At 52.6% G+C, this 20,239-nt stretch overlaps 2 protein-coding genes across 8 annotated transcripts in view; both read left to right on the top strand.

Moving 5' to 3' along the window:
- Window positions 1-3,605, top strand: part of FAM3B (FAM3 metabolism regulating signaling molecule B) — a 55,209-nt gene extending 51,604 nt beyond the window's left edge. For both annotated transcript variants that reach the window (XM_082392927.1, XM_082392928.1), the window contains exons 6-8: window positions 575-662; window positions 2,138-2,270; window positions 3,477-3,605. In XM_082392927.1, coding sequence (XP_082249053.1) covers window positions 575-662; window positions 2,138-2,270; window positions 3,477-3,566 — 311 coding nt within the window. In that variant the 3' untranslated portion in view covers window positions 3,567-3,605. The remainder of the gene's footprint in view (window positions 1-574; window positions 663-2,137; window positions 2,271-3,476) is intronic.
- Window positions 3,606-6,385: 2,780 nt separating this feature from the next.
- Window positions 6,386-20,239, top strand: part of MX2 (MX dynamin like GTPase 2) — a 31,752-nt gene continuing 17,898 nt past the window's right edge. The window contains exons 1-5 of one of the 6 annotated variants that reach the window (XM_082392919.1): window positions 7,419-7,548; window positions 15,931-16,108; window positions 16,199-16,231; window positions 16,832-17,024; window positions 18,380-18,511. In XM_082392919.1, coding sequence (XP_082249045.1) covers window positions 16,055-16,108; window positions 16,199-16,231; window positions 16,832-17,024; window positions 18,380-18,511 — 412 coding nt within the window. In that variant the 5' untranslated portion in view covers window positions 7,419-7,548; window positions 15,931-16,054. Of the gene's footprint in view, window positions 7,289-7,344; window positions 7,549-15,930; window positions 16,232-16,831; window positions 17,025-18,379; window positions 18,512-20,239 lie in introns of those variants that run through there. The other 5 variants (XM_082392918.1, XM_082392917.1, XM_082392916.1 and 2 more) reach the window with 5 other exon arrangements.

Here is a 20,239-nt window from a genome sequence, read left to right as displayed (position 1 = left end):
TATCTGAAACAAATCTTTATAAAGATAACGGAGAGGAGCAATTAGAAGTGCCCAGATGCACTCGGGAACGATGCCGTTAATCATAACTACAAATACAAGCCCCAGTGGTAAATAACAGGGTTTGAGCTGAGCCTTTATTTTCTCCCTGTGAGAAATTGAGGGGTCTCTTAGCAAGGACTTACCCATCCCCGTGTGGTCTGTATGTCTCATATTTCTCATCAGTGTCCTGGAGCCGCTCGGCTCTTAGAGGGTCATGCCCAGGTCCGGTGCTTTCTTATTAACTGCAAAGAAAAGCCCACCTGTGTTGCCAAAGTCGTTGCCGGTTGGTTTCAAAGCTGATCACTAGAATCTTTATGATCCGATCATGCTGCTTGCCTCAAATTGCCCCACCGTGGAACCCACAGGCCATTTACTACGAAAGCGCTAAAGCATCATTTGCATGGTCGAGAGACAGTTCTAGAATCAGAGGATTCAGAGCCCAGGGCACAGAAGCTGAGAGCAGAAGCACAGCCTCTAGGGCCAGAGTGTCAGCTGACAGAGAAGGTCCTAAGACTGATTTGCATTGACCCGGCAGATAACTCTGGACCGATGACGAATTTTATTCAGAGCGCTCCCTCGAAGTCCCTTCTCTTCATGGTGACCCACGATGATGGTAGCAGCAGGTGAGCGCACAGACTTGTCACAGCAGGGGCGAGAGTCAGGGAAGCCAGCGGGGGGAGGGCAGAGCACCAGGCCTGTCAGGGTCCCTCAGTACATCATTTAGGAGAGGACAAAGCTCCAAGGAGCAGGATGCTTCTTCAAGGAAAAGGAACGGGAAACCATGATGAACAGACTGCATTTCTAGAAAAATGACAAGCTGGTGGAGCACATAAATCCTAGAAACTAAGGAATATTTCCAGGTAGCAAGACAAAGCCACCACTGACCATACGTAAAATAGCAAAGCTAACCCTTGGCCAAAGAGCTAAACCCAGGGTGGGACTTATACACACACACACACACACACACGCACACATGCACGCACACACACATGCACACATACACAATGCTTTCACTAGGGGGAAAATGACCTGGTCAGTGCTTCTCCAAGTGTGCTCTCCTAAGCAAACGTGTGCGTCTTCACTGCCTAACTTCCGAGAACGTCAGAGTGCGTATTGGCATCGTGAATTTCCGAGATGGGTCTACTGAACATGGCATTTCCCAGATTTGTTTGAATTCAGATCTTATTCTTTTTTTTTTTTTTAATTATTATTTATTTATTTATTTATTTTTGGCTGTGTTGGGTCTTCGTTTCTGTGCGAGGGCTCTCCCCAGTCGCGGCGAGCGGGGACCACTCTTCATCGCGGTGTGCGGGCCTCTCACTATCGCGGCCTCTCTTGTTGCGGAGCACAGGCTCCAGACGCACAGGCTCAGTAGTTGTGGCTCACGGGCCTAGTTGCTCCGCGGCATGTGGGATCTTCCCAGACCAGGGCTCGAACCCATGTCCCCTGCATTAGCAGGCAGATTCTCAACCACTATGCCACCAGGGAAGCCCACAAATCTTATTCTTAAAAGAGCATCTTCCCAGATGGAAGTTCTTTGACATGTGCTTTGAAAGACTCAGATTTAACCCATTTAGGAAAATCTGAACTTATTTTTTCTTTTCCTTTCTGCCCACCTCCCTTTACTTTGCCCTGAATTGCACCTTTCTACAACGGTAGGATTCTTTAGGTTTTGTTTTTTCTTTTTTTCTTTTTTGCTACTGACTTTTCTGAATATGAAAGGGACAGTTTTGACATTTGTTTTCATCTTTCAGCAACTTCTGTCTGCTTTATTTTGTGGTCAGTAGACAGGAGAGCAGCAAGGACCAAAAACTATGTTGGCTGGGGATGAGGAAGACTGAACCCCAAGACCCAGGGCTTTTCAGAATCGAGAATTAAAACTCTGTGCCCCAAACTGAGTCTAAAAGAGTCCTGGAGGTGGCCTTATGTGTAACTAGAGATGTGACACACTCAGCCAGCGTGTGCGTTTCCCTTCTGCCTTGCACCCCAGGAGGGCAGGCGCTGCTTTAGAAACCTGTCCTAGGACAGACTGTGTCCTAGCACCACATACCCGAGTCTGCAGATGAGACATTCACATGCTTCCCCCTTTGCCCCGCAGACTGAAGGAGGACGCTAAGAGGGCCATAGAAGCCCTGGGAAGTAAAGAGATCAGGAACATGCGGTTCAGGTCGAGCTGGGTATTTCTTGCAGCAAAAGGCTTTGAACTTCCTGCAGGAATTCAGAGAGAAAAGGTGAGTGGTTGCTAAACATCCCTTCCTGAAAACCAGTTACCATATGTCCTAGCAATTCCACTAATAGATACATAGCCAAGAGAATGAAAACATACGTTCACACAAAAACTTGTACAAGAATGTGCTATTATTCATAACAGCAAAAAAGCAGAAACAACCCAAATGCCTGATTAATAGATTTTAAAATATATATATAAAGTACGGTATATCCACACACACTGGAATATTATTAAGGCACATACAGAAATGGAGTACTGATATATGCTATGACATGGACGAAACTTGAAAACACACTAAGTGAAGAAAACCAAACACAAAAGGACACATGTTGTATGATTCCATTTATATAAAATTTCTAGAATAGTCAAAATCCAGAGACAGAAAGTAGATTAGGGGCTGCCTAAAGGCTGTGGAAGATGGTGAGTAGATTCGAATGGGTATGTGCTTTCTTGTTCCCGGGATGAAAATGTTCTAAAATTGAGTGTGATGATGGCTGCATGTCTTTGTGAATATACTAAAAACCATTGAGTTGTACACTTTAAATGGGTGAATTTTATAGGATGTGAATTCTGTCTCAGCAAAGCTGTTATATTAAAAAGAGATATAAAACTAGAATTCCAAATTTAGAATGCACATTCTTATTCTTTTTAAGCATTAGTTTAAGGTGCTCCATTATCTGTGAAAGAATTGAAGATGGAAAGCCTTAAAGTCAAATCAATCTGAACAAGGAACAAGTGTTCCTTCTGAGCAAGGAACACTCCGATTACCCTGAAAAAAATATATAGTCCTTCTCCCAGAGAATTGAAAACCAGACTTGAGAGTTGTGCCGTCCCATATGGCAGCCACTCGCCAGATTTGCAGATTACATTTAAATTGATTCAAGTTAAATAGAATTTAAAATTCAGTTCATCAGTCACACTAGCCACATTTCAAGTATTCAGTAGCCAAATGTAGCTAGTGGCTACTCTGTTGGGCACGTGGATTAAAGGACACTTAAACCATTGCAGAAAGTCTTCCACGTGTTGAATCAAGTTGCTTCAAATATTGAGTCACATTGAGAGGCAATCACGTACCCTGAGTAGGTTGTAACACATCCCATCCTAGGAAGTGATTCTCTTTTTTATGACTTTGCTCATAGCTGGCACACTAACCAGCTAGTTGATTAGATGAATGGATAAATTAAATCCTTTTCTTTCCTTTGCACAGGTCAACCACTCAGATAATGTGAAGAACAGGTATTCGGGCTGGCCCGCAGAGATCCAGGTAGAAGGCTGCATACCAAAAGGACCAAGCTAACGTTGCCCGGCCTCAATAAACGTGCTTTTTATAGACAAATGCATACCGAATGGACCACAACTCTTATCCAACTGTCAATATTTGATGAGTATTTTGGGTTTGTCGTCAACCAACCGACCAAAATATTTGCCAGTTGTGTAAAATCTTGTCACACAGACTTTTTTACGCCAGTGTTTATAGAGTGAAGGTAATGAGCCGGACAGCTGAAATGCATGGGAATTGTTCAAGGCGATGCAGTGACTTCACCTTGAAAGGACAGGACGGGGGGGGAGCAGCCACTGCTTGTGCAGCTGTGGAGCCATTTTACGATTGGATCTTTGTTTGGCCCCTGTGGTCCAGACAGCTCTGCAGAGAGAAAACCTTTATTCCCCGATCACCGAGCACACCCTCCTTTCGGACGGTCACCTCTCAGGATAAGCAGCAGTCAGAGGGCTTAGCCACCTTCCTGGGTCAACCCCAGGTGAGCTCGTGAACTCCCCCTGCAGGTCCCTGAACTTATTCATTCCACAAATCTGGGTGCGCCTAACTCGGGCACCAGCGGTGCGATAGTGAGGAGATTCCGTGTCCGCCTCCATGCTGGGGTGTCACTCCAGTGGCCGGTGGGACCTTGTCTAACAGGGTGGGGGAGAAGGATCTCTGACAGGTGAGCAGGGTCTGCTCTCGGGAGAGCCACTGTACACCCCAGGCTTCCTAGGAGACACATCATAGATCTACGGACCAAGATACCCAGGGACTTGGGGTTAAGAAACTCAAGTCATTGCCAAGTGCCCATTCTAACCTCCCTCCCAAGCCTGGCTACCAGAAATGGTAGGAGACTTTGATACCAGCTTAAGAGTGCTTCTCTGAGCCTCCAGTTGCTCATCTATAAATAGAGGGATTGGGATAGACAAATGATTTTCAAGCACTTTTATCGGCAGGCCTCCTTTGAAAAACATGGTAGCACGTGGCACCCTGAATTTCAGCACCGTTGCAGGATCAAGCCACCCAGATCTCAGTGGCTGACAACAGCGCTGAGGTCTCACTCGTGGAGCAGGCGGCTCGCGGGGCAGCCGAGGCTCAGCTCTGGGTGCCCGGAGGCAGGCTGAAGGAGGGTCCATCTCAGGCATAGAAGCCAGAGAGAGCAGAAGTCCAGAGGTCCCCCAAAGCTCCTGCCAGGACACATGTGAACCCTCATCCTTGCACCCCTTTGCCAACCAGGGGGGACATCAACCTCGTGGCGGTGGGGGGTGACTGTCGGCCCCTCAGGGAGCCTGGGCCTCTCTCTTTGCAGAGGGGTCTGCAAACCACTGGATAGGATCTTGGCTGGGGCCCTATTATGGGCTAGATTCTGTTCCCCCCAAATTCATGAGTTGAGTCCTAACCACCAGTACCGCAAAATGTGACCTCATGTGGAAACAGGGTCATTGTAGGTGTCATAAGTTAAAGCAGGGTGACCCTCATTCAGTATGACTGGTGTCCTAACAAAAAGGAGATGTTTGGACACAGACAAGCAATCAGAGAGAACTCCTTTCCAGGTTCTGGATCACCTTGGAGGAGGCCTGGAAGAGGCGTCTGGAGAGCATTAGGGCATCGCTGAAAAGGCAGCAGCACGGAGACCCCTGAGGGGTGATCAGGAGGACCACAGAGGACTCTCCTCTGTAGGGGACTGTCACAGTGGCTGCATGTCATTACACGTTTGTCCAGACCCATTGGATGTATAACCCCGAGAGCAACCCCAACGTAAACCGTGGACTCCGGGTGACAGTGTGTGGTCGTGGATTGTGACAAATGTGCCCCTCGGGTACGGGGTGGTCAACAGTGGGGTAGGCTGTGCATGGGGGGAGGACAGGGCGTCTGGGGGAGCTCTCTGTACCTTCCCCTCAATTTTACTGGGAACCTAAAACTGCTCTAGAAAATAAAGTCTATTACCAGAAAACAAAACAAACCAGAAGTTGCCAAGGAAACCGAGCCTTAGATGGGCAACCACCCCTGAACATCTGTCCTCATTACACAGACGCCGGGGAGGTGACCCTAAGCCCTCCCCGCCCCCGTGAGCTCTCCCAGGTGTGCAGACCTGCCCCTCCCCGCGGTGGGTTGGGGGGGGGGCCCTGGAAGGGCAGCCCCTCCCACAGAGAGGGGAGGGCCTCTAGCCTCTGCCCTGGAAAAGGCAGGCACTTCTTGAGCTCTCAGCATCCCTATTTCCTAGATGCTTGGACTTCTGGCACCACAAAATCAGGAACACGGCTCGTTCCTGACAGGAAAGTGTGTCACCAGCTAGGACCCTCCATCGCGCTGCCCACCCCAGGCCTGTCCTCCTAGCATCTGCCCTGAGGTGGGTCACCATCGTCACCCCGATTGGAGAAGTTGGGGCCCAGACAGTGAAGAGTCAGGGGGTTTCCACCCCCAAGCGGCCTCTGCTACTTCGCCCCACTGGCACAAACACACACTTAAGACTCTTGTCTGTCCACAGACCCCTTGGTCCCTCCATCTCCTTAATCCATTAATCAGGGAGACATTGCATGGTCCCCTCTGTACGGCTGAGAAAGCAAACTCAGAAGGCTAGGTCTGGCTGAGGGTGGGTGCATTCTGGCTCCAGATGGCTCGGGGCTGTAAGAGCACCCAGGCCAGCCCTTCCTCAGAGGGTCAGTGGGCCGAGAGGGAGGAGGGGCTCTGGCCGGGGATCGTCATCAAGCTCCCCGCAGCTCGAGACCCCGCCCAGCACTTTGATGACGTCAGGATGAGGGGCGTGCCGAGCGGTTGCTGCTCTGGCCGGGGGTGCGGGGTCCTCCCGCTGCCTCCACGGAGGTGGGTGTCGCTCTGTGCGGTGCCTTCACTTGTAACCGTCCTGGAGCACAGACGCACCCGCCCTGTGACACAAGACATTGGCGGTGAAGTCGGCTGCCCAGTTCCTCCCTCCATCCTTCACCTCTGCCCAGGGCCTCTGGATGATCCGGGCAATAGATCCCGCAGGACACAGACCCCGGAGACCCTCCCTGTAACTTCCTAATGCCAGGGTTTGAAAACCATTTTCTTAGCCTCTAAATTTCTTCTTTAAAGGGAAATTTGCCTACAAGACAAGTGAATGAGCAAAGAACTGCTCAGGTTTTATTTTCTAATTTATAATATTATTTTTTGTTTTGGAAAGGATCGCGGGAGTGAAGCCGAAACTGAGTCCGGCTTTCCCCCGTCCTGTGCCAGCCCCGCATCTCGGGGGCTCCTCGGGGTTCCCCACACTCTGGTGATGGGAATGCCTGACTCATCCACCCCCCTTTAGTCACAGCGCCGCCACCGGCGCCGGGAGACCTTTGGGGCCCCCTGGGGTGCATGCCTGCAGTATTGCAGGTGAAGTAACCCCAACCTAGGACCAGAAAGTGGGGCTAGCTCAGGACTGAGTTCCCAGCAAGAACTCTCCGAGAGCAGAGAGACCAACCGAGGAAGAGGGTACGCACTGCACAAGTGGGTTACTGCGGGGAGCTGGGGACGTCCCTTTTTGGCGTGTTCAGAGCTTAACACGGGGAGAGAGTGACAGCACAGAGAATCTCAGAAAGTCCTGCTGGAGAGCGCTGTGCTAAGTGACCGGATCTCCAAGGGTGTCCGACTCCCACGTCTCTGAGAACATGTTAGCAAAGCAGAGTCTCGGGCATCTGATCCCGGGTGTGGGTGGCAGGGCAGCCCCCCGTGTGTTTACAAGCCCACCAGGAAACTCAGACGCAGACTGTCACCCGGAGTCTGAGGACAACTGCGTAAGTCACCAGGAAGCGCATTGAGTCTTCAGTTTCTTTTCTGTGGCGGGCCATTAGTTTCATTTCTCTTGCTGCTGGAAAAGGAGGAAGCAAGGGGAGGAGCCGTTTCTATAAAAGGGAATCGGAGGAAGGGAGAGAGATAGTGATTCGCCGGGTCTCCACTCTGCAGGTGCTCAGGTAAGAGCTGGGTCGGGGCAGGGAGGGATGCTTCACCACGTCTTCATGCAGCAGACACGCTTTCCTTTTGAAAGGATTTTCTGGTAAGCATAGCTTGGGCCAGAAGGCTGGAGACAGAAAGATAGGCGTCTGAAGCTGCCTGTGCTGGTGCTGGCCTCCAACCATCCCTGCAGGCAGAGAGCACGTTCTAGAAAGAGCAAGGGGGCCCGTCTCCCCAGATCTGGCCAAAGGCCTTGGGGACACAAAGAAGTGGCTTTGGGAACTTCCGTGGAAGGTACACATCTCGGGGTGGGGAGAGAGCTTTGTGCTCTGTGATGTTGTGATTTATAATAAGAAATATATTAACTATAGTCACCGTGCTGTACGTTACATCTCAGAGCTGATAACGCTGTATCGCATTTTTGAAAGTTGCTAAGAACGTAGATCTTAAAAGTCCTCATCACAAGAAAAAACTGTAAGTATGAGGGCAGATGTTAACTCGTCATGGTGACTATTTCACAATACCTACAACTGCAGGAAAAAAGAGAAATATATTATTTGGTCTGTGTCAGTTCCTGACACGGGGCTCCTAAAACCCTTGGGAGTGAAGAGAGCATTGTCTTCTGTTATGTTAATGAAGGGACTTCAGGTCGTAGTGTTATGTTAATGAGATGGGAGCCGGTTGCCTGGGGAAACGATCCTGTGACCTGAGGGCTGAAATTTTCAGTCCCACCCCCAGCCTCCGGGAAGGGAAGAGGGGCAGGAAGTTGAGTTCAGTCACTGACGGCCAATGATTTAATCAATCAGGTCTATGTAATGAAGCCTCCTTAAAACCCAAGCGGGTTTGGAGAGTTTCTGGTGAGCACGTGGAGATTTGGGAGCGTGGTGTTCACAGGGAGCATGGAAGCTCCCCACGCCTCCCATGCCTGCCCTCTGGGTCTTTCCATCTGGCTGTTCTTGAGTTAAATCCTTCTATAATAAGCCTGCGGTCTAGTAAGTAAAATGTTTCTCTGTGAGCCGCTCTAGCAGATTATTCAACTCCAAGGAGGGGGTCATTGGAACCTCCGATTGATCTATAGCCAGAAGCACAGGTGACAACCTGTACCTGCCAGCCATTGGCATCTGAAGTGGGCAGTGTCGACTGGGAAAAAAAAAAACGCACAACGTGAGAGTTGTGAGTTAAGTTTTATTGGGGGCAGAATGAGGGCTATAGCCGACCGTCAGCGACTGCAGTGGAGGGTGACTTCATCCTTGTGGAGGCAGGTGGCAAGTGACAATTTGTAGCTGACAGCAGGATGGGGCGGGAGCTGTTGAGTAGGGCTGAGCCCCCTCTGATAGCCCTGTGACACCTGATGCCATGTCCTGGTAAACAGTATCAGAATTGAGTGAATTGCTTGGTGATATAGAAAAACACACGCATTGGAACCGGCATCAGAATTGAAGCCCCAGAGCCTGGCCTCAGAGCTTCAGGAGCCCTCTTGCCCATGGCAGTGGTGGCCACCCTCCGTGGTGTCCTGGAAAGCTGGCTCTTCTGAAGGGCGAGGACACCTGATTTCTAGCATTTGCTGATTCCCCTTGTAGCATGTGACGGTACATGATTATGCCTTCAGAGTTTTACTTGAAGAGAGACAGGTACTGATGCCAAGTCTACCCAGCAAAGAAACGTTATGTTAGTGCCCTAGGGCTGCCATGGCAAAGTACCCCAGACTGGTGGGCTTAAATATCAGAAATGTATTCTCTCCCAGGTCTGGAGGCTGGAAGCCTGAGGTCAAGGCCTCAGCAGTGTTGGTTCCTCCTGAGACACTGAACAGAATATCTCAGGATGCTGAGGTCACGCAGCCAGCAGGAAGAAATAATCCAGGCCACATGGTCAGCCGTGACCCATGACCCATTCTGGCAGATTTTACAGGACAAGCAGACATTGAGCTCTTTCCCGCCCGCTCACACGGAGCCAGGGGCTAAGCCAAGGGAAGGTTTAGACTTGGATCCGACAGTAATGACATCTTTCTTCCTCTTTCCTGGAAACTGTGACGAAATCTCAGTGAACCAGATTTTTGTTGTTGTATTCTGCTTTTAGGAGAAATTAATTTCTATTTACTAGGGAAGGAGATGAAATATCCCCACAGGTCTGTGTGAGGGGTCATACGGATTCAGCACAAATCTGTCAAAGGAGGAAGTTTTAAATGAATTGCAGGGTTCTCCACGACGCGGGCGTGAGCCTGCCCAGCTGTGGAACATCGCAGCAGGATCCAGGGCCGGTGCAGGTCCTGGAGGCCAGACCCAGGGGCCGGGGGATGGTCACAGGGAGCTGGGATCCAGGATCCTGGGACCAGCGACTCCTCTGGGACTGACTGAAGCATGTAGAAAACTGGAAACACCGGAGAAGCAAAAACAGTCCCAAGGAAGAGGGCCAGGGAGGAGGGGCTGGTCTTCAAGATCGTGTTTCTGAACTCTACCCATGACTAACGGTAATGCTCTGCCTTGAGGTTTCAAAATCAGAATGGTGTTACTGTTTCCTCATTATCGAAGTAACACACTATTCATGAGAGTCCTGAGTCTGTGGGTTTCTAGCCGTGGGGCGGTGTCTCGGATGCTTAACTTGTCGGAACCTCACTTCCCGTCTTATAGAAAAATAGGGAAAACAGAAATGAAATCCGACAGCACGTGTGCACGTGAAGAGCACAAAGGAGACACCAGAGCGGTCGCCGAGCCCCTGGGAACTCCACCTGAGCCTCTTCCTGGCCTCGCTCCCTGCCCAGCCCTTCCCAGCCCGCCTGGCCATGTGTCTGGCCAGCTGTCCCATCACCCCGTCCCCATCCCCGACTCCTTCCTCAGCCTGTTTCCACCCACACCCACCCTCATGATGCTTCAGAATCTCCCCTTCGCTCTCATAGCAGATGTTGCCAAATTTTCTCCTTCCTGGGCACCCTGACTGTCTCAGTAATTGGTTCATGGTGCCCCGACCAACAGACACGCCTAATAGTTCTATTGATTCATGAGTTAGGTCCAAAGAACTCAGTAATAGTAGGTAACGTGGTGGCCAACAGACATCCCTGTGTATCCTGGGAAGTTCTGATGACCCCAAGTGTAGCTGCCGGTTTGCTGAGGTTCCCCAGGGTGCCTGGGCCCCCAGTTTGGGAACACAGTTTTACAACCTCGGCTAAGTCCCTTTTTTCACCTGTTCATCCCTCATGGGGCTTATCTGTGATGTTAGTAATCTCATCACAATTTGGGGGTGTCTTCAACAGAGGGGGCGCCATCGCCATGGTCCCAGCTGTCCATGTTGGGGTGAATTCGCTCTCCCAGCTATTCCAGGGCTGGGTGGGCCGGAAGGTGGTCAGAAACGAGGGGATGGTCCAGTCTGGGGGGAGGTGGGAGACTGGGCTTGGCTGCACGGCTGTGCCGCTGTGTGTGGCCAGGCCGGCCGACAGCTCTGGGCTTCCTGACGTGTCCTCAGGTTGAGCCACAACCCCAGCTCTGCCCTGTGAGCGTCTTGCATCTGGCTGGGACTGAGTTACATCCTTTTGTAATAAACTGTCCTCTGCCGGGACGGAGATCAGCACAGCCTCCATCCTTGCAGGTGATGGAGGACACACAAAGGGGCCAGGGATGACTCACAGTGATACTCTCCTTCCCCTTCAGTGGTCCCTCCGTCCATCTCCTCCTCCCATCTCCCTCCTCCCATCTCCTCCCATCTCCCTCCTCCCATCTCCTCCTCCCATCTCCTAGTCCCATCTCCCTCCTCCCATCTCCCTCCTCCCATCTCTTCCTCCCATCTCCTAGTCCCATCTCCCTCCCCACATCTCCCTCCTCCCATCTCCCTCCCCCCATCTCCTCCTCCCATCTCCCTCCTCCCATCTCCCTTCTCCCATCTCCCTCCTCCCATCTCCTCCTCCCATCTCCTAGTCCCATCTCCCTCCCCGCATCTCCCTCCTCCCATCTCCCTCCCCCCATCTCCTCCTCCCATCTCCCTCCTCCCATCTCCCTTCTCCCATCTCCCTCCTCCCATCCTCCTGCCGTGGTCCTCTCTGCCAGTCCACCCTTTGTCCACTCCTGGGCTGCTTCTTCCCCTGGGCTGCTGGTCACGCTCTCATACGTGGACACAGCCCTTTGCCCCTGCACAGATCTAGGTGGGGAGTAGGGGCAGGCAGGGTCCCTCTAGAGTGCTTTGGGTCCTGCCCCGTGAGAGGGAAGGCAGGAAACCCCCTCTCTGCAGCTGACCTCAGTGACACTCGTGTGGGACGGGCCACCTCTCTCCTGCCCACAGCTGCTCTTATGCCCTTAGCCTCTTATCTTTATATTATTAAAGAGAGCTCGGGGCCCGTCACTTGATATGATCCTGCTGCCCCATCCTGCCACACAGATGCCCTGACACCAATACTCCTCCACGCTGCACCTCCCAGCCTCTCTGTGGAACCACTGCCTCTTCAGCTGCAGCCTCTCCACACCCCCACCCTGGATCCTCCAACTCCCACCCCCTCCCCCCAGAAAAGGCAGAGGACATACAGACTCGCCGAGACTAGCTCTTTCACGCCCTGCTCTAAGTTGTTTTAAAAAGTGCCACAGTCAAACCATAACACTAGAATAATCTTTGTTAAGGCCTTGGGGACAGGAGCCAAGGCGCAAAGCCAAGCCAGAGGCAGCTAGGACCGCCCACAATTTGTCCTGAGCCTCCTGACTCCCAAGGCCAAGGTTGCGTGGGACAGATGGTCTCTTTCCCTCTTTGACAAAAAGAAGCACTCGATTCACCAGGAGAGCAAACTCCTCCAGCTGGGCCCTCTGCAAAGGAATCTCTTGAGTTTTTATATTAAGGAAGTTAATATAATTTTACTATAATTTCCTTATATTAAGGAGATTAAATAAATCCCTGGATATGTTCTTTTTTCTGGCGGGGGGGGGAGGGTGGGCCGTGCCACTCATCTCAGTTCCCCGACCAGGGATTGAACCTGGGACACAGCAGTGAAAGCACCGAATCCTAACCACTAGACCACCAGGGAACTCCACTGGATATGTCCTTTAGGGCAATTTTATTAATTAAAAAAAAAAAAAGCAGAGATATTTTGCATGAGATCATATTTTCTCTTGATACTTGCTAGAAGGCTAGGTGTTTTGTAAAACGAATGATTTCACTGGGGAGTATGGTAGCGTGGGAGACTGTGAGATACGGAACACATCAAAGGCTAAACCTCAGGGACTCAGAGAAATGAAGAAGAACGGGAAGATGCAAAACAGCTGTAAAAAACCCAGATTTATTTTTGGTCCCCAACCAGAGGGAGGGGCTGTCTGAGAGCCTTTTCCACTAAAGCTGGCTTAGGCCATGGGGCACTCCAAGGGCTAGGTGCCAGCGGTTCCTGGCTGCGTAGTGCCCGCGTCATTCCCACGCAGCCCCGAACATCGGGATCGGCTGACGGGCTGGCTGTGAGGTTGGCCTCCCAACCAATTCCCTCATGAGTTTCTGCTGAGCGATCTCACTGCCCTTCATCCACAAGAGGGAACAGAAGTGCTGGCTTAGGATTTGAACACAGAGGTAAGGGCGCTCCTTCCACTTGACAGCCTTCGCAGGGCTCCCCAGGGAGCAGGGCCAAACCTGGGGATCCCCCTTCGCTTACAGTCTCCGGGTCAGTGGGGCTGACCACTCAGAAGAGTGCAGGTAGAAGACCTTCTCTGCCTTCTTCCAGCCCAAACCCAAGTGTCAGGTCCAGCCCTAACAATGCCAGGAAAGGCCAGGGCACAGCCCAGACAGGACGAGGCAGAGAGGCCAGCCCCCTCCCAAGAAGGGAGGTGCCCCTGGGCTGGGCTTTCTGAGCCCCCCAGGAGAAAGGGGTGCTTCTCCCAGTTCCCTGAGCTCATACTGACCTCAGGACATTTGCACTTATGTTTCCTCTGCCAGGAAGGCTCCTCCCAGGTCCTCAAATGTTTGCTCCTCTGCTCCTTCATTTCCTGTACACGGACACACCCTCAAACAGAACCCCTACCCCCTGACACCTGACCCCTGGCTCTATAAGCCACTACCTTCCTTCCAGACACTTCATCGTCACCTGGGATTATATCGTTGTTGGTTGGCTTATTTGTTTGGGGGGTGTCCCTGACAGAATGTATATACTAGAAGCAGGGACTTTATCTGGCTTGATCACCACTGTACCCCTATGGCAGGAACTACCTGGCACATAGTAGGTCCTTGTATTAGTTTGCTCAGGACACCATAACAAAGTGCCACAGGCTGGGCGACTTAGACAACAGAAATTTATTTTCTCACAGTCTGGAGGCCAAGAGTCCAAGATCAATGGGTCATTAGGGTTTGTTTCTCCTGAGGCCTCTCTCCTGGGTGTGTAGACGGCCGTCTTCTCCCCGTGTCTTCACGTGCTCTTTCCTCTGTGCACCTCTGGGTCCTAATCCCCTCTTTTCATAAAGACAGTCAGATTGGATTAGGACCCACCCTAGTGGCTTCATTTTACCTCAATCTCCCCTTTAAAGGCCATATCTCCAGTACAGACACACTCAGGTCCTGGGGGAATAGGACTCCAACATAGGAACTTGGGGACACAATTCAGCCCATATCAGTCCTCAAAGCATACTTGTTGAATGAATGAATGAATGAATGAACAAATCACCCTCATTTTTAAAAACAGGTCAGTGGCACACACAAAGTTGTGAATGTGCATATGTGCCGTCTGAGGAAGGCAAACTGTTAGGCCCAGCATTCAGAGATGATATAAAATATGAGAAGCTAGGTTAGGACCAAATTTTTTGAGAACTCTATTCTGAAAGAAAACATGACAGAGGTTTTTAGAAAGGGCAGTGACATGATGAGACCAGGGGTTTAGAAGGAAAAGGGCCACAATGTGTGCACAGGGGCCGCTGTCGCGTAGAGAGGACGGATGGAGGGCTGGACTGCAGGACCGCAGCTGGACACGGGATACAAGTGGATGCCCCAAAGGCCAGCTATGGGGGAGGGGCCACCTCAAGACTCCAATCCTCCCCACTGGTTAGTGCCCTGGGGCTGGCATAAAAAATTCCCCAAGTTCGGACGCATAAAACAAGACATTTATTCTCTCCTGGTTCTGGAGGCCGGAAGTTCCAGGTCGAGGCGTCGGCAGAATTAGTTCCTCCTGGAAGGGTGAGGGAGGATCCCTTCCAGGCCTCTATCCCAGCTTCTGGGGTTCCTGCCCCCCTTGGGGTTCCTCGGCTTGGGGCAGCATCCCTCCAATGTCTGCCTCTGTCTCCCTCTGGCCGTGGGTCTCTGGGTCTCAAATCCTCTCTGCCTGTCTCTTCTTGGATTTCGGGCCCACCCTCATCTCCAAATTCTTATCAGTTACATCTGCAAGTGGCCTTTTTCAAATAAGGTCACGTTCATGTGTCCAGGTGGACATGCATTTGGTAGGGGGGGTGGAGCCATTCAACTCACTGTATCCACTCTGCTCCCAGTGGAGGTCATAGCAGGAAAGGGTTCATGACCCAGAGTTGCTGGCTGGTCTCTGGGCCCTGACTTAGGCCAGTAACTGGACCTCTGCGCTTCAGCTTCTTGACCTGGAAAAATGAAGATTAGGAGCTAACACGTAGGGTTGTTGTGAAAATGAAATGAGCATCTTAGAGCAGCGCTGGGTGAGGCCGGCACTCAATACCGCCAGCTCTTTCTAGGGTGCTGACTACCTGATTATAGGCCCCATGGAAAAGCAAGAGACCCAAACAACCATTTCTCCCAAGCTTCACAGCAGGCTGACCTAGTCTGTGTGGGAAACAGTGATGGCAGGGCAGAGATTGGCTTCAAACGGACCCAGGAGGGGCTGCCTGTCATCTCTCCACGTCTTACAGTCTCCTGCCCAGTCCTGAACCTCAGGTGACACGGAGCCCATCAGAAGTGACAGCGGGACATTCAAACTCTCCCGTGGAGGGCTTCCCTGGTGGCGCAGTGGTTGAGAGTCTGCCTGCCAATGCAGGGGACACGGGTTCGAGCCCTGGTCTGGGAAGATCCCACATGCCGCGGAGCAACTGGGCCCGTGAGCCACAACTAGTGAGCCTGCGCGTCTGAAGCCTGTGCTCCGCAACAAGAGAGGCAACGATAGCGAGGGGCCCACGCACCGCGATGAAGAGTGGCCCCCGCTCGCCGCAACTGGAGAAAGCCCTCGCACAGAAACGAAGACCCAACACAGCCATAAATAAATAAATAAATAAATAAATAAATAAATAAATAAATAAATAAATAAATAAATAAATAAATAAAATAAAGGAATTCCTTTAAAAAAAAAAAAAAAAAAACACACACTCTCCCGTGGAAGCGTGGAGTTCGCTTGTCCCCAGGCCCTGGGGGCCCATGGAGACCCCTCTTGTGCTCTGCGCCTGCGTGTTGCCATCCGCCCCTCCTGTGCTGGGCTACCGGCCTCCCCTGTGTTGTACGGGGTTGGGCAAGGCAGAGCTGGAAAAAATGCAGCCCTGGGGAGCTCTGCTGGGGGACGTTTGGGCCACGTTCCCAACTTGTGTCTTTGTAGAGCTTGCCAGGAAGATCGGAGGCGCTGAGCAGTGGTGACCGCACCCATCAGCTCCCCGGGCGACAGCTGGTGCCTGAGCCCTACGTGCAGCCCAGGTTCCTCCCAACACCGTCCAAAAGAAGAAATGAATTCCTTCCAGCAGCAGCCACTACGGCCACCGGGCGCAGCACCTGGACAGGTGACGTTCCCGCCAAACTGGCAGGGGGGAGGGACGGACCCGGTTTTCCTCGCCAAGGACTTCAATGTGCTGAATTTGAACCATCAGCAGCCAGGAGGAAACAGGGACCAGCAGATGTCCAAGGTAAGTCGGGTGCAGGTATGGTCAGGAAGGGCGCATCCCAGCACCCCCCGGGGGTTGGCGGGGGCAGGGAAAGGCGGGAAATAAAACCTGCAAGTCTGGTCCAGCCCCAGGAGCACAACTGGGGTCCCCCTCTCTCCTGGGCACTTCCAACAAGCACCAGGGACAGACGCAGTCTCTGTGGGCAGCAGTGGCCTTCCTGGACGTGAGTCTGGGGGCTCCTTCCTGGGAGCTTTGCCTCCAGCTATGACTAACGCTGTCATCACTGCCAGCCTGCCACCCCCACCCTACCCCAGCTCGGCAGCCGCGGGCCCGCTCCTCTCCTCCCTCCGGCTGGGAACGCCTGCCCCTTGGCGCCACATGGCCTGCTCAGACGGGCACCTCCATCTCCAGCCCCAGCCAGATATTCCCCCCAGCAGCGGAAGCAAAGCCTCCACAGGAAGAGAGCACGGGGACCTCCCTGCAGGCACATCCAGATCCACCCCTCATCCCTCCTGTTTCTAACCCAACATCAGTAGATCCATCAATTCGGCCACAAATTCCCGAAGGTGGTGGGAGCCCCATCAGAGGCCAAGACTGTGAAGTCTGTTGTGACTCTTCCAGGGGCCCGAGAACAACCTGTACAACCAGTACGAGGAGAAGGTGCGGCCCTGCATCGACCTCATCGACTCCCTGCGGGCCCTGGGCGTGGAGCAGGACCTGGCCCTGCCCGCCATCGCTGTCATTGGGGACCAGAGCTCGGGCAAGAGCTCCGTGCTGGAGGCTCTGTCGGGGGTCGCCCTTCCCAGAGGCAGCGGTAAGCTCTGCCGGGCCAGCCTCCTGCAAGCCACAAGGCATCCCGGGGACCAGTGGGCTCAGGGGAGGTCGCTGGGAAGGCCCCCGGGAGGGGGAGCTCCCACAGGTCCTGGACGGCTGCGTCTGGAGTGCATTGTGTGGGCAGGGGGCCGGGCGGCAGGGCCCTGGATGTTCCTGCTGCCCGTAGTTTCTGAGTCCTCTTTCCCCTGTCAGTAGCCATCGCCAGGCCTGTATCAGTCGGTTTCTTTCTAGTTATCTTTCTAAGAGCGTAGAAGCATTTCTTCTTTGCTCTTGTTAATTTGTGAGTTTCAGGTAACATGTGAAGTCTTTTTGAAGAATTTTCTCAACACTTTGAGAAGCTATTAGCCAGGATCATGGTGTGATAAGACACAATGTTTCCTTTAAAAATTTTTTTTTGTTTGGCCATGCTGTGCAGCACGCAGGATCTAGTTCCCCAACCAGGGATCGAACCCACGCTCCCTGCGTTGGGAGTGCAGAGTCTTAACCACTGGACCGCCAGGGAAGTCCCTGTTTCCTTTAAACATTTTTTAAATGTGTGTAGAGTTTAAAAGCTGTTGTACATTTCTGATTGAATAAAATAATTATAAAGGAAAAAAAGAAGGAAAGAGATGGCATCCTGTAGTGGGTAGAAGTTCCCCTGTCCTGGTTCCCTCCCTCATTCCCATCTCCTGCAAGCACTGCCCATCGGCAAAACCCAACCAGAACCCGGGGGGCGGGGGGGGGGCCAGGGCTGCCTCCTGGGCACAGAGGAGGGAGTGGGGATGCCGGAGGGCTGCCTGGGCCCTACACAGCCGCCAGTGAGAGCGCCTCGGCCGGTGCCTCCTCCCGACCACAGGCAGCTGGTCCTTTTCTCCAGAGTCTCCTGTGAGTTTCCCACCAGCCCCAGTGCCTGACACGTGATGGAGTCAGAGTGGGGACAGGGCTCTTCCTCTCTGCCCTGGGTTCAGCATTTTGGGGAGAGAAACAACAGAGCAGAGAGTCTGGAGGCCAGTGTGGCCATGGCAGTCTTGTGAGGCAGGCAGGTGGCCCTGGGCATACCCGCCTCGTAGGACAGTGCTGTGTGCTCCCTCCACCCCCGAACGGGAGAGGCTTGGAGGGGCCGGACAGGGTCAGGCGGATCCCGCCGCTTCACATCCTGCCTGTCCTGGCCCCGGGCTTCCACCTGGACCACGCCCCAGGCCTTTCTATGGCCTGGGGGAAAGTGTTGGGGTTTGGACTAGGCCCTAGAGATTTCAGACGAGGCCTCTGGGGACACCGGGGAGAATAAGAGCAAAGGGCACCTGTGAACGCTTCTTTTTAAGGGAAACTTAGGATGTTTGGGAAACTCTCTCTCAGGAATCATAACCAGGTGTCCGCTGGTGCTGAAACTGACAAAGCAGGAGTTCAGGTGGTCCGGGAAAATCAGCTACCGGAAGACGGAGCTCCAGTTGCAAGACCCCTCACAGGTGGAGAGGGAAATACGTAAAGGTAGGGCCCCGCGGGCGGCTACAGGTGGGCTCCTTCTAACCCAGTCATCGTCGGTCATCGGGGCCTCTCCAGCTCCACAGCAAGCACCCGCCTCTTCTTTCCAGGCTTTTCCATGTGCCAGCCCCCCTGCCTCAAATGCCGTCCCTCACATGCTGTCCCTCCTCCTTGCCTGCCTAATTCCTACTCTTTCTTTGGGTCTCAGTTTACCTGCCCCTCCTCTGGGAAGTGTCCCCTACAGGACCCCCCGCCCCAGCTACCCTGGTCACTTCTGGGTGTGTGTGTCCCAAGGAGCTGCTCTAACCTAACGTGGCTGGGTGCCTGTGGCCACGTCCCTGTCCCCGTCCGATGCAGCTTCCCCCAGCGCTGACCCCCCCCCCCCCATCATTTCTGGAAGCATAGCCAACACTTGAGATTAGCCTTAGGTAACCACAGAATGATCAAAAGGCTCAGTTGCTCCTGGAATCCACTTCCGTACCTGCTCAGAGGGGACCCTGGAGGTCACCCCCTCGCAACCCTGCCCCCCAGGTCCCTGAGCATGCCCACCCCCTCCCCCAGGCTTCTCCCCCTTCCTGCTCTCAAGCAGGGCTCAGCCAGGCAGGCGAAAATTAACACTGATCATAACAGGAAACTCTGCAGCCACAGCTTCCGTTCCAGGGAGATGGGCTTCTTCCTTACTAAGCAATAAACTTAGCATCTGAGGCTGGGGTTTTCACATGACTCTGCGGGCTCAGCACCCCGAGAATCCTGTTGTCTCAGCTGGCTCACCAGAGGGATCCCTCCCAAAACAGAGAAGTACTGCCCCAATTCTAGCATCCACCCCTCAAAACAGAAACTTCTTGAGACCCTCAAGTGGCAAGTTTCCTAGCTTCAAATGATAAAAGCTCTGCACCCTCTGTGCCGGCCATGCCTGTCCTGGGATGCCTCGTGCCCGGCACATCCTGCAGCCCTGTCGAGATCTGCCCAGACTCTCTCTAGCCATGAGCTCTGTGGGCAGGACTAGGAGGGCACCATGGGTGCCAGCTTGGGTGAACATTCTGTGTAAGGATGTACAATGAGCATCTTTAGAATAGTGTCTTGGAACTCTGGTCCACTGCTGGTGGGAGGGTAAGTTGCTGTAACCACTTTGGAAAACTGGCACAATATCCACTAAGGCTGGAGGTGTGCACACCCCATGATGCCCAAAAACTCCGGTCCTGAGTATATCCCCAGCCAAAAGGTGTACCAAAAGTCAGGTTCCAGAATTTTCGTAGCAGCACTCTTGCGATCACCCCCCACCCCGCCCCCCATTGGAAACCACCCAATGTCCATCAACAGTAGACTGGATCAAGGCACAGGGTGTAATAACACATGGTAATGAAAAGGAAGAGCCCTCAGCTATAAGCACCAATATAGGGTCCAGCCTGTGAAACTCACCAAGCCACGTGCCTAAGACAATGGGTACTTTCCTGTACGTACGGTACACTTCAGTACAAAGTTACAAAATCATATCTTAGGTAGTGACCCCGAATGATAATTAAGGCAGGAAAGGTTTACAAAGGAACAGGCTGGTTGTCATCTCCCCGACCCCAACTTCTATCTCTAAAGAATTAGGCAATTAATCAGGGCTGTGCCCTAAGTTGCCTGCCTATTTCTCACATCAGGGCTGTCCCCAAATATGGGTGAAATATGTAGCTGCCCACAGGTTTCACTGCTTCTGCTAGGTTGGGTTGTTCATTTGGACTCTCGGTT

Source organism: Balaenoptera borealis (genome assembly GCF_965194805.1).
Source record: "Balaenoptera borealis genome assembly, chromosome: 5".
Taxonomy (NCBI): domain Eukaryota; kingdom Metazoa; phylum Chordata; class Mammalia; order Artiodactyla; family Balaenopteridae; genus Balaenoptera; species Balaenoptera borealis.
Note: the sequence above shows the minus strand (reverse complement) of the source record. Positions and strands in the feature narration are given on the sequence as shown.